We start from the raw sequence: 12,524 nt of genomic DNA on the forward strand, positions 1-12,524 counted from the left end.
TATTTGCATGCAGAGGTTGGAAGTAATGAAGTACAAATACTTTGTTACTGTCCTTAAATGGATTTCTCTGGTATCAGTCCTTTACTTCAATATTATTAATATTTTTTTTACTTTCACCTATTGTTTTATACAAATATCTGTACTTTCTACTTAAATTTTCAAAACAGACTCGTTACTTTAGTTTTAATCTATTTGGTGAAATGTTAACATTTTTTTCTTCTCACTGTGCCGTTTTCAGCCATCAACCTATTTCTTGTCTTTTTTGATTTACCACTGGTGTATTATTTCCTGGATCTCACACAATACAGAAGTCACACTACAGATCCCTTCAAATGTTTTTATGAAGCTCACAATGAACGATGGCAAATTCGTTTTGTATCAATATATTAATATTAATGCACCAAAATCCACCATGATGCACACAATTAACTCTCTGGGGTCGACAAACGCGCCGGCGTTACTTACATACATACATCATTCGAATCTGTACAGGGTCTACTTTTTACAGGGTTTACACTCAATCAAAACAAAACGCTGTTCTTTTGTAAAATAAAGAAAACAGACAGGGGGCGCTCTCTACCGTCTCTGTTTTTGTCATGTCTTCACAGACATAAATACAACAACCTGAATCCCGATAAATACTTGTCTCACAGACATAATACATATAAGAAAAGAAAGCTCAAAGTGTCTACTTTTAAATAAACCAAATATTTATAAATATTTATTTTACCTCAAAAATTATCTGATTATGTAATCCATATGAACGTTAGAAGATATACAATTTATTTAGTATCACCTCATTAACCGTCCGTGTGGAAACAGCAAAGGTTCCGTTTGGTGTCCTGATGATTTACGTGATTTAAAACGCATAATTACTTTGAAACATTTACAAGAATATATTATGTAATGCTCTATGTTGAGTTTGGTTATACTTATAATAAACATACATTTACATAAAGCTTTAATATTTGTCCATGCCCATGCTGATTTGAGTATTTAAAACATGAAAAGTATTAAAGTACATTTAGAACAGATAAAAATATGCGATTAAGTTGCAATTAATTGAAAAGTAACATGACATTAATGTGATTATTTGTGATTTAATATTTGATTTAATATCAATATCAATTGACAGCCCTAATATTAATTTGATTTGAGGTCCAGTTACCAGCGTGACACTGAAACAGGTAATAGTAATATCTACTAAGTACATGTCAGAGCCCAAACATCTTTACTTTAACTTGTAAAAGTTGAAGTACTCACTGTACTTTTTTACTCAAGTTTTTTTTGTTTTTTTAAACATTAGTATCTGTACTTCTACTTATGTGAAGGATGTGTTGCCACCTCTGTCCACATGCTAGTTCACAGAGTCGGGAACTACCCAGTCATTTCAGACAAACACAGCAAACAAACACATAATATAGGAAATTAAGCAAATCATATAATTATGAAAAATAATGTGGCACAGTACAGTATCTATGCATAGCCATATCTATAGACAAAATCCTCAGCTGATGAAAGGTTTGCTTGCTTTTTAATATAATTATTTTTACTATACTACTATACTTGACTATAACTTATGCGTAGTTATTTAAAAACATCTCATATCTCTTTTTAACCCTTACTCTGATCGTTCATTTTGTGCCTCCTGCTGTCTGTAACTTTTCATGTAGTTTTGTTGTCAGCACTATACGCAAGTAAGCTGTTAGTAGAACATGCTTTGTAAATTTTGGGTGATCAACTTACACAGTAAAGGTGACCGTGTCTGTGGCGTTTCTCAGGTCTGCACAATTCCAACATTAGACTTGTGTCTAATGTATATTCACATTAGAATTTTTTTGTACACCGATAAAAACTGCCACAATGGTTGCATTTCACTGTCACCTAACATCAGAGAGAAAGAAAACAAAAGGGAAAAAAAAGTAAAAAAAAAAAAAAGGAAAGCCTCTACCTGCTTTTGTTGAATCTTTATCTATTTGCAACTTACCTTTGCTGCAACCAGGCCTAAAGTCACACTACAGATCCTTTCAAATGTACTGAAGCTTTAAGGCCAACATTTTTGGTTTTGCTATACATTAAGGACACAGACTTAAAATAGAATATCGTTATTAGGAAAGCAGGTTATTAGGTTTTTTGCTTGTTTGTTTTTTTTGAGAATTGTGGAAGAACATAGCACCTTTGAAAGACCTCTTAATTTTTATGTGAGCTGAAGTTCAGAAACTATTCTAAATGAAAGTAAATTAAAGTCAATAAGGCTTAGTTGCTTTTAGAGCTGTTAACTGTTTAAACAATCCCTCTAACAGGACATTCCTCAGAAACAAGATACAGTCATGTTTCAATATTTTGAATCGCCTTGGTGGGTTTAAACTAGTAATGTCATGCAAGTTGTTATTTAACTCGAATTGTTTATCAAGACACAAAAGCAGATACCTGATGAAAACTGAAGGCTCATACCCATATTCTAAACTCTAACACAAAAAGATTTGATCTAACCATTCCGATCATTTTAGAGAGTACTACAGCTCTCCTGCCACAGATTGGGCTGTGATTCAGAAATGTTTTTGAAAAGTGCCATATGTCTACAGTGAGTCCCTCTGACTGTGATGAATATGGTTGTTTGTAAATAGAGAGAAGAGAAAAATTCCAGAAGATTTGGATTTTAATTTAGAAAATGCATTTGGCTCAAGGCATCATGGGGAATCAATTTAACCCATTTAATATCCTTCTTAAACATCATTTTAACAACTTGACACTGAATATCCAAATCACACGTATCAGAACTGTGAATGCAAAATCGTTCCTGTCTGTTTCCCTTTTGGTCTCTTTAGCAGCTCGTACGAGAACCCTTAAATCTGTTTATATATATATATATATATATATATATATATATATATATATATATATATATATATATATATATATATATATATATATATATATATATAAATAATCCAGAGAAAACAGGAAACTTTGACTTTGAAAACAGGAAACTTTAAAGCTTGCTGCTTTTAACAATTGGAAATATCCATTATGATATAAAGTTTTCTCTGATACACATGAATATTACATATTGGACTAATATACAACTTTTCCCACCTAATGAACAAGGACAATAAGGCTCTTGCATACTGTAATGCTTTTTCAAAATATTGGTTGCTGTTTCCCAGCAGGAAGTGACATCAGATGCACATCAAAGTCAGCTATGACTGTTACCATGGCATGACTACAAAAATGTGGGCCAGAGATTGATCTACATAGAGAAGCAGATCAAGAATGAACAAGAAATCATTGCATCATTATAATTTAAAAAAAGCATGTTCAATATTATGTCAAGCACTGATACACAAGTAACTGTTCATTCTGCCTTTCATGCTTCACCATCATGCCTCATTCCAGCACATTTGATTTAGCACCCCTTTTATGCTTATGCTTGTTGAACATCCCATTTCAAATCTGTGGGCATTAATATGGAGTTCATCTTCCATTTCCTGCTATGAAAGGCTTTCCCACTACATACAGACACCAGAGCATTAGTAATGTCAGGCAATGGTTAAGGCTTGGCATACAGTCTGTGCAAGGGCATTATCATGCTAGAACAGGTTTGGATTAAACCCCCTAGATCCAGTGAAGTGAAAATTCAAAATCAATTCTACACTTCTGTCAAATGCTTTACCACTACTCCAACTTCACTTGCTGAGGGTAAGTGATACACAGTAACCCTGCACTTTAACTCTGTGCTTGGTATTGATTGTGCAGATCACTTTTCCCTCTAAATCGATTTCCTAAAAGATTTTCACTGCAACTTAAAAAAAAACATTCAGATAATGCAAGAAACATTTTACAAAGTTTTTTCATTGGAATACTTCTTAGGCCTAAAACCCTCCAAAATTACAAGATGGCAGACTTCAACCTTAATTAGTGTTGGATGATGCTTAATTAACAGATTTTAGTTTTAGGTGTGTCATTGAATGAATCATGGTGATGGAAGCTTAGATTATTAATCTGTATTTTCCTATGGAATAAATGCAGATAAAACAGTGAAGGTAAATGATTGGGAAGGAACTGGTCCAAGGAGTTTCCTGTCATTGGATTTGTTGATCTGTCAAAGCAGTTTTGCCTCATGACATATTACTGTGTTTGTGTAGAAGACAGTCGAAAATGTAAATTATTTTTCAGCACAATAGAAAACCCAGGAGCTAAACAGCCACTGAAACACTGTAGCAGTGATTATGAACCTAAAATTGTATTTATCCAATTATACAAGTCCACAGCTCCTGTGACAATTCCAATTATTGTCCTTGTGGAGTTTTCTATGTTCTTTTAAAGGCTGTTTGGGTTTATTCTAGGTTATCATCTTCCTTTCTATTTAGCAAAAACATGCAGGCAGAGGACTAATTTCCCTGGTATAACTGTGTGTGTGTGTGTGTGTGTGTGTGTGTGTGTATACACATGGTGCAATGGCCTCATATCCAGAGTGTTTTCCCACCTTGTATACATGGTTACAGGCATAGGCTTAGGATCCTCCAGTTCCAGATGACACTGACCAGGATAAAGTGCTTACTGAAGATGAATGAATGAAATTGATTTATCCATTTATCTTCGGTAACTGCTTTATTGACGTTTTTTAAGATACAGTGGGTCCAACAGATATCCTGGAAACAAGGTAGGAATAATGCACGTCACTACAGAATGCAGAAAGAATAAGTTCATCCAGGATGCAGTCTTTATTAGTTCTTTTGTAAGAGCTTTTCCAGGAAGTAAATAAAGCCTTTTTGCATGTTATATAAAAAAAATGAAAATAAAAATAAAACATCAATGTTGAGACTTTAATTTTAAATAGAAATGCAAATCTGGGCATTACTAAACAAAGTTTTTGCAGTAAAACCGACACGGATACTGTTGCCCCACCTCTCTCCGGTAATCATCAAGTTTGTTGATAGTGGCCTTGTAGGATGCTGATGTTGCACAGAGTCCTAGTATTTGTGAGACTAATGTTCAGGTGCTATCTTTTATTTATGTTGTCATCTCTTGGTCTGGCAGAGTTCCCACTTGCAGTGACAATAGAATAGTGAAGGGTCTTGATGCTATAATCAGCCTTTTGTCTTGTGTGTTCATCTGAGAAATCTCTGTGGTTTTGATTTGCCTATCCTCACTATCCACTGCCTATCCTCACCCATTCACTTGCCAAACACCTGCTATGCTTGGAACACATTGCTGTCAATATCATCACATGGATTCTCTATTAATTGGTTTCTTCGAAATGTGTTCTCACAATCTTCCAATGCTACTGCTTTCTGTACACCTGGAGCTACTAGATCTCTACCTGGATTTCTATAAAGCTGCTTAGTAAGAATGTGTATTATTAAAAGTGCTACATCGTATGTATGAACATTGTGCAATACTTGAACTAAATATAAAACTCATTGCTTTGCTGCAAATCACATTTTACACTTTAACGTCATGATATGCCTTAATACTACACTTTAACTCTATGGTTCATGCTTTAAACGTCAACCCTATAGTTCAACCATATTTGACACCCCCACAGCCCAATATTATACCTCAACACTATGTCCTATGCTAGTTTTCCATTCTTCCTACATCATTTATACTACTGTGTATTTTTGGCATTTTGAAGCATGACCTCTTTTCCTTCTTTGTGATTTATTTTTTTTCCTTTAAGATTTTACGCTTCTAAAAGACAGGAAAAAAATGGCAAGAAACATGTTTGCAAAATATCACACACATACTGTTAGACATGTAGACACTATGTACACAGACATCTAATAGTCTCTGTTCTTCAATGGTCAAAACATTATTTTTTTGCTAATTCAGTTTTACAGCAATACTGTGATGCGTTTCCTGGTACCATTAAAGCACCTAACAGTGTAAACAATTTTAAATATATATTTCATAATATATTTCAGCAAAAATGCTTTAATGCATTTTTAAAATGTTCTTCCTTTTCATAGAAAAAGAATACCAACTTAATTATAAATATAACCAAAAAAATAAATACAATACATTCACTATAATAGCAAAGTTTATATTAAAAAAAGAAACATCAAGTATAATTTACAGAGTGGTTTTTTTTTTGTTTTTTTTTTTGTCAGTCCGAGCTGTAAATGATAAAAGTTCTGTAAATAAACAGAATTTGTATTGCACTTGAACAGACACCCCAAATGATCAGAAACATTCTGGATTACTGTTACACCACACTACATCAACAGGAGGACTTGTTGAACTGCTTGTATTTTTGGCTTATGAAGAAAACCACTGAAGTGAGTGGGTAACTGATACATTAAGGGGAAAAAAGAAGAAAAAAAAAAAAGAAGGCTTGCTTTGTTTACAAATTTAAAGCAGCAGTAGTCGATTCTATTCCAGGATTTCAGCCAGGTCTAGTATATTTGTTTCAAGAGCTCAGTCCATCTTCGCTGAAAAAATCTCCTCATACTGTGTCCCGCCCGTCCAATTTCAGAGTTATCCTCATTGAACTTTTCACAGTTCTCAAAAACCAAGTTAACATCAATGATAAATGTCTCCAAATTCAGGTACCTGGAAATGAACACACATATGTAATTAAAACAGATTATTTAGAATCCTCAAAAATGGGTCCAGTGTATAGTATGTGCTTCCCTACCAGCCTTATTTTAGTAACAAAAAAGACAAAAATACCAGTAAGTGAGTAACCTTCCTAAAAGTTTTATCTGAATGGTGGCCCAGTGGATGTTACAGTTCTTGAAATCTATCAAACAGCAAAAAAAAAAAAAAAAAAGATGTCCTACAAAAGCCTGTCCAACAAACATCTGTCATACAAATGCCTTGTTTAGTAAAGAGCCATTAACTATTACATTCAAACTTAAAATTAATATGATGTGAAAACTTCCCCAGGCCACCACACATACTTTTCACATTCAGTAAAGCTGTTGTTCGTGCAGAGATACATACTGGCTGTTGGAAAGTTTCTCCCGAATGGTGGAGAAGTCCATCGGTTTCTTGATGACTTTGCGGTATCCAGGGACTGATTTGGGATTGACAGGATTCATAAATGGCCAGGCGTCCTGATGAGTTTGCAGCTCTGTCAAAAGCAATCTGCAAAGTAAAAAGGCACACATGGACTTTAAGACTAACAAATAAATAAAATCAAACCAAGATAACTAGATGCTCAATTATCCAATAAATACATTTTAATTTATACAGGACAATTAAAATAATGTCTGCAGGTCTAAGTGCCATACTCACACACACACACACACACACACACACACACACACACACACACACACACACACACACACACACACACACACACACACACACACACACACACACACACACACACACACACACACACACACACACACACACAAATGAGGGGGAAAATTATGGTAGTATCAGGCTGCAAAATAGTCTGCAATATACTGAAAATAGTGTATAATGCGATTATGTATGGATAGATAGATAGATAGATAGATAGATAGATAGATAGATAGATAGATAGATAGATAGATAGATAGACAGACAGACAGACAGACAGACAGACAGACAGACAGACAGACAGACAGACAGACAGACAGACTCTGAGAACACTATAGTTTGACACTACAAGGTCTTTCTGTATCTATTGGACTGTTTTGATTTGAAGCAGCTGGTAGATGTATATACCAAGGGATATGCTTTAGATCTGGTCATTTTCTGGTCTTTTCTTATTAGTTGTATTATTAGTACTATTATTTATTGTTCTTTTTTAATAATTTTTTCTTCTATGCTCAAAAAAAAGTGCAATAAGATGCTACTTTTAATGGTGCTATATAAAATAAATATTATTATTATTATTATGCCAAATAGAAAACAGAATTCTTCAAAAGTATGAAAAACTTTTAATATAACATGTACATAAGTATTCAGACCCTTTGCAACACTTGAAATTTAGCTCAGGGCCTCCCATTTCGCTTGATTGTTGGTGAGATGCTTCTACACCTTGTCCACCTGTGGTAAATTAATTTAATGGGCATGATCGAAGGCCTCACATCTAACAATGCATATCAGAGCAAAAAACGGACCATGAGGTCAAAGAAACTGCTTGCAGAGCTCAGAGACAGGTTTCTGGGAACTCTACAGAAAATTGCTGCTGCACTGAAGATTCCCCAAGAGAACAGTGGCCTCCGAAATTCTCAAAATTAAAAAAATTTGCCACAATCAGGACATGAGCTAGTCGCCCAACCAAACTGAGCAATGAGCTCCAGAGATCCTGTGTAGAGATAGGACAAAAATCCAGAACAACAACAATCACTACATCCCTCCACTGATCTGGGCTGTATGGCAGAGTGGCAAGACGGAAGCCTCTCTTCAGTGCAAACCCCATGAAGGCCCACCCATGAAGGCCACCCGAAGCTAAGGCTCTTAGACTGTGTGGAACAAGATTTGCTGTTCTGATGAAACCAGATTTAACTGTTAGGAAATCAGAAACGCTCATCACCTGCCCAATACAATCCCAGCAACAAAGCATGGTGGTGGCAGAATCATGCTGTGGGGGTGTTTTTTAGCAGCAAGGACTGAAAGGCTCATCAGGGTTGAGGCAAAGCTGAGTGGAGCAAAGTACAGAGATAAAATCCTTTTACCAACGGCCGAAATTTTACATTCCAACATGACAAAGACCCTACACACACAGCCAAGACAACACAGGAGTGGCTTACAGACAATACTGTGAATGTCCTAGAGTGGCCCAGCCAGAAAACTGACTTGAAGAGACCTGGAAATGACTTTCCACCAACAGTCCCTCTCCAACCTGATGCAGCTTGAGAGGATTTGCCAAGATAATATTGGAAAATCCCCAATCCAGATGTGCAAAGCTTATTGGGTCATACCCAAAAGACTTGAGGCTGTAACCGCTGCTGAAGGTACTTGTATGAAATCTTATGTACATGTTTCAGTATTTTGTTTTTAATAAATGTTTCTACGAACATACATTATATATATTAGGGCTGTTAATTGATTAAAATATTTTATATATTTTAGTAATTTCTTGCAAGTAAATTTTAAGTAATTATGGTGTTTTAAATGACATAAAATCATAAGGACATCAAATTGAACTTTTTCCATGTTTCCTCACGGACGGTTTTAATTGCCGGATGTGTGCATCATGCAGATTTTGGTGCTTGATTTGAGACTTGGTGCAACAAAACAAATGTTTAGTGATTCAAAATAATATTTTGCTGGAGTTTTATATTGTTTATTTTTTTATGGAAAAATGTGTGTTCCATTGAGGGTTTTAATTTTGCCTCTTTTAAATGTATTTATATTTTTTATTAAAACGGTAAAACAGAAATGGATGCATTAATCGCGCGTTAATAAAATCAGTGCCAACGCGTTCATTTTGACAGACATGATTATACATTAGGATACATACACAACAGATATTTCCCATATGTGTTCACTTTAAATGAAGTGCCTGATACCTGCAGAGCTCCAGGTCTTTACTGTTGTCTCGAGTGGTTTGAGGATTTTTAAGTTGTGTTGCACTCTCCTGCTTAGAGGTGCTGGTGGAAAGGTTGTCCTCTAATTTTCTCTTTCTTGCTTCCTTTCCTACTTTCTTGGGTGTGCTACTGGCACTGCTGCTGCCTGTGTCATTCTCAGAGCCCTCTCCTGTCACACAAGCTTTCTTGCTGCGTTTGGCTCCTGACAGTTTTTCACCCCCTCCACTGTTTCGACTGGACTGTTTCTTACTCTTCTGAGGTGAGTCATTTGCCTGTAAAGAAAAAAGCATGAGAAGAAGGAACACAAAGCATTATATAAAGTTACAAAAATTATTGCATGCATAGTGCATATGTCTTTTGAATTTGAAAAATTACTGCATTGATGAAAACACGAGGGTAGTGCTTCAGCAATGAATAGTTTTTGTTACACTGCTTGCAAGTTGAACACCCTGGTCATGCATCATATTAACGATTAGGTTAATATGTGTGAATTTCCGTTTTGTATATTGTTTTATTTTAACTCAAAGTACAGCTTCCCTAACCTTGGCTATGCAGGCAGGGCAGAACCAATCTCCCTCAGGGATGGTAGTGATTTTGGGATTATGGCAGTACGTGTGGCATCCTTTATCACAGCCATCACACAACAGCAGCAGCTCGTCATTGTCCCCCTTCTGGCATAACTGGCAGTACTGACAGCAACACAACACAGCACTGACACTCAGCATCATCAGGGAACAAAGCACAGCCCCTTCTGCCTTTTATAAATCCTTATTATGACTGCCATAATTACTCCTATCTTTTGTATAGATAAGAGGAATAGCCAATTGGAATAAATAAAGATTATTTATTATTGAGCCAGTGTGTATGTATCTTCCTCACCACTTTCATGATAGATCTTTCCCATGCAATAGAACGCTGTAACTTCTGCAGGCAGAGTGAAAGCTGGGCACCACTACGCACTTCGCTCAGTGCTTTCCTCCACAGCTTCATCCCTGGAGACACGTCTTCTACACCTCTGTGTGATAAATGTAAGGAATTTATCACTCACAAGGTACAGAGAACATCAACACCCATATTAATGCAAGTAAAATACAGAGAAAACAGTACAAATCACTCAATGTCAAATCATCATCAATGTACTGTGCCCTTAACAAAATATCAATTTCTGATTATATAGTCTTATTTAGTACCCACAAAATTTATCATCACTAGCATATAATTTCTACCCCTGCCTTCAATTCAATTGCATATAGTCCATTTCTGTTTATAGGTTGAAAGCTCATTAAAATATTGCCAAAAATGACTGGTTACTAGTTACAATGCCACTAAAGAAATATCATCTGCATTATTTAATTGTCATGATAATGTACATGAAAAACTGGGCTATGTCTTAAAGAACAATGGCAAAGAACTGTGCATTTTACAGAAAAGGTTTAATTGACTTTCTAAAGATCATCCATAAGACCTCACATTTGTAACCCACATAAACGTTATAAAATGATCGACTTCAGTATATGTGTGGTGCTCTTTTGAAGACAGAATGTCATGAATCACAAATTGAATTTGTTAATTCCATTGAATATGTCTTGCTCTGAATAGTTTGTTTTTGCTAAAATGCACAAAAATAGTGTTTCTTCATCAAAAATCTGGTGCCTGATTTGCAGAAAATGATGGAATTTGTTTATGGCAAGCTGTGGATGGATGCGACCAATGAAGTTTCCAATATACCACTGTAATGCACGCAAATATAATCCACAAGCCATTCGCATTGCAACCGCAAGCCATATACAAATAGTGTACACAAAAAAGTGTGAGAGGAGAGAAGGCGACATGTGCCGGATAAAAGTAAGAAAACCAGCCAACATAAGTGGAAGGATCTTACTGGAAAAGGAAAGAGAGCAAGTACACGGTCAAATAAATACAATGATGGGAGACAACAAAGACACTAGATGACCTACCCATCACATTCAGAACTAGTTGCTGTTGCAGGAGCTGGTATGCTAATCGCACCCCGGTTATCCACAGTAATCTGGATGGTGCTGCTTAAGGGACTCTTCAGGTACCTTCTTTCGATGTTTCGCTCCAGCTCGAATAAATGTGCCACTGCTATGTCCAGTGGGTTATTGGCATGTCGCACAATGTCTGTGCTTTCATTTTTGACCACTGCCTTGTGCTCATAATAAAGCAGGTCTTCCCTCTCAGACTGTGGCTCTGTGGGCATCCAGCCCTAAATAACAGAAAGAAAAAAAAGGAAATATACCCATCCACCCCATAGTCTATTTAAAGAATTGGAAAAAGCAGCAACTAGACATTTACTTTTACTTGTAGACTGGAAGAGGTGACCCTGCGCTCTAGCTCCTCCACCTGTTGCAGAACAGCAATATCCATGTCCATGGCATGCTCCTCAACACACCATCTCTGCACAGTCTCCTCACACACCTGGCTCTGCTCCAGCTCACATACATTAATCACTGCAGCTGTACACATACAGAAATACATTCATACATTTCATAAAGATGGAAAGGAAAAAAGTCATATAAGCTGTAAAATGTTTAGTTAGGAGATCAGTTAAAGAATCCCTGAAAACAGAATTACATTAGCCAGACCAACTGAATGGCAAGACAGCAAATTACTGTTAGATATTTTCAAATTCTAAAAATATTATTAAAATATGATTCAACATTTCTTGTATTCTTAATACACATGTGCATTTTTGATTGTTATTGAGCTATAAGGGTTACCATCTTTGTTCTTTGCACAGACTTGAGTGAGGTACTCCATGTGTTTTTGGATTTGTTTCTGTAGGACTCTCTCTCTGATCCCACGAGGGTGACAAGCATTTGCTACATGGTTTAACTCGGAGCTGGACACTTTCCACCACCCGGTGAGCATCTCTACAACATACGCATACAGTACTTTCAGACAGCGTCCAAAACACAAAAGTCAAATCTTCTTCAGTCATTAATACTGTCCTACCTTGTGGAATAGGTTGTGGGGCGGGAAGGTCCTGACTTTTAGCCATTTCTAATGCAGGGGATTTCTCACACA

General features: G+C 36.1%; 1 protein-coding gene across 10 annotated transcripts in view; it reads right to left on the reverse strand.

Annotated features, from left to right (window-relative positions):
• Nucleotides 1–5,684: 5,684 nt before the first annotated feature.
• baz2bb (bromodomain adjacent to zinc finger domain, 2Bb) overlaps nucleotides 5,685–12,524 on the reverse strand; it is a 51,013-nt gene continuing 44,173 nt past the window's right edge. For 7 of the 10 annotated variants that reach the window (XM_083537963.1, XM_083537968.1, XM_083537967.1 and 4 more), the window contains 9 exons: nucleotides 12,453–12,524; nucleotides 12,218–12,370; nucleotides 11,793–11,953; nucleotides 11,435–11,703; nucleotides 10,356–10,491; nucleotides 10,019–10,165; nucleotides 9,459–9,748; nucleotides 6,949–7,092; nucleotides 5,685–6,555 (listed from right to left, as the gene is read on the reverse strand). The exon at nucleotides 12,453–12,524 is cut by the window's right edge and continues 151 nt beyond it. In XM_083537963.1, coding sequence (XP_083394089.1) covers nucleotides 6,399–6,555; nucleotides 6,949–7,092; nucleotides 9,459–9,748; nucleotides 10,019–10,165; nucleotides 10,356–10,491; nucleotides 11,435–11,703; nucleotides 11,793–11,953; nucleotides 12,218–12,370; nucleotides 12,453–12,524 — 1,529 coding nt within the window. In that variant the 3' untranslated portion in view covers nucleotides 5,685–6,398. The remainder of the gene's footprint in view (nucleotides 6,556–6,948; nucleotides 7,093–9,458; nucleotides 9,749–10,018; nucleotides 10,166–10,355; nucleotides 10,492–11,434; nucleotides 11,704–11,792; nucleotides 11,954–12,217; nucleotides 12,371–12,452) is intronic. The other 3 variants (XM_083537962.1, XM_083537970.1, XM_083537969.1) reach the window with 1 other exon arrangement.

Source organism: Silurus aristotelis (genome assembly GCF_946808225.1).
Source record: "Silurus aristotelis genome assembly, chromosome: 3".
In the NCBI taxonomy this organism is placed as follows: domain Eukaryota; kingdom Metazoa; phylum Chordata; class Actinopteri; order Siluriformes; family Siluridae; genus Silurus; species Silurus aristotelis.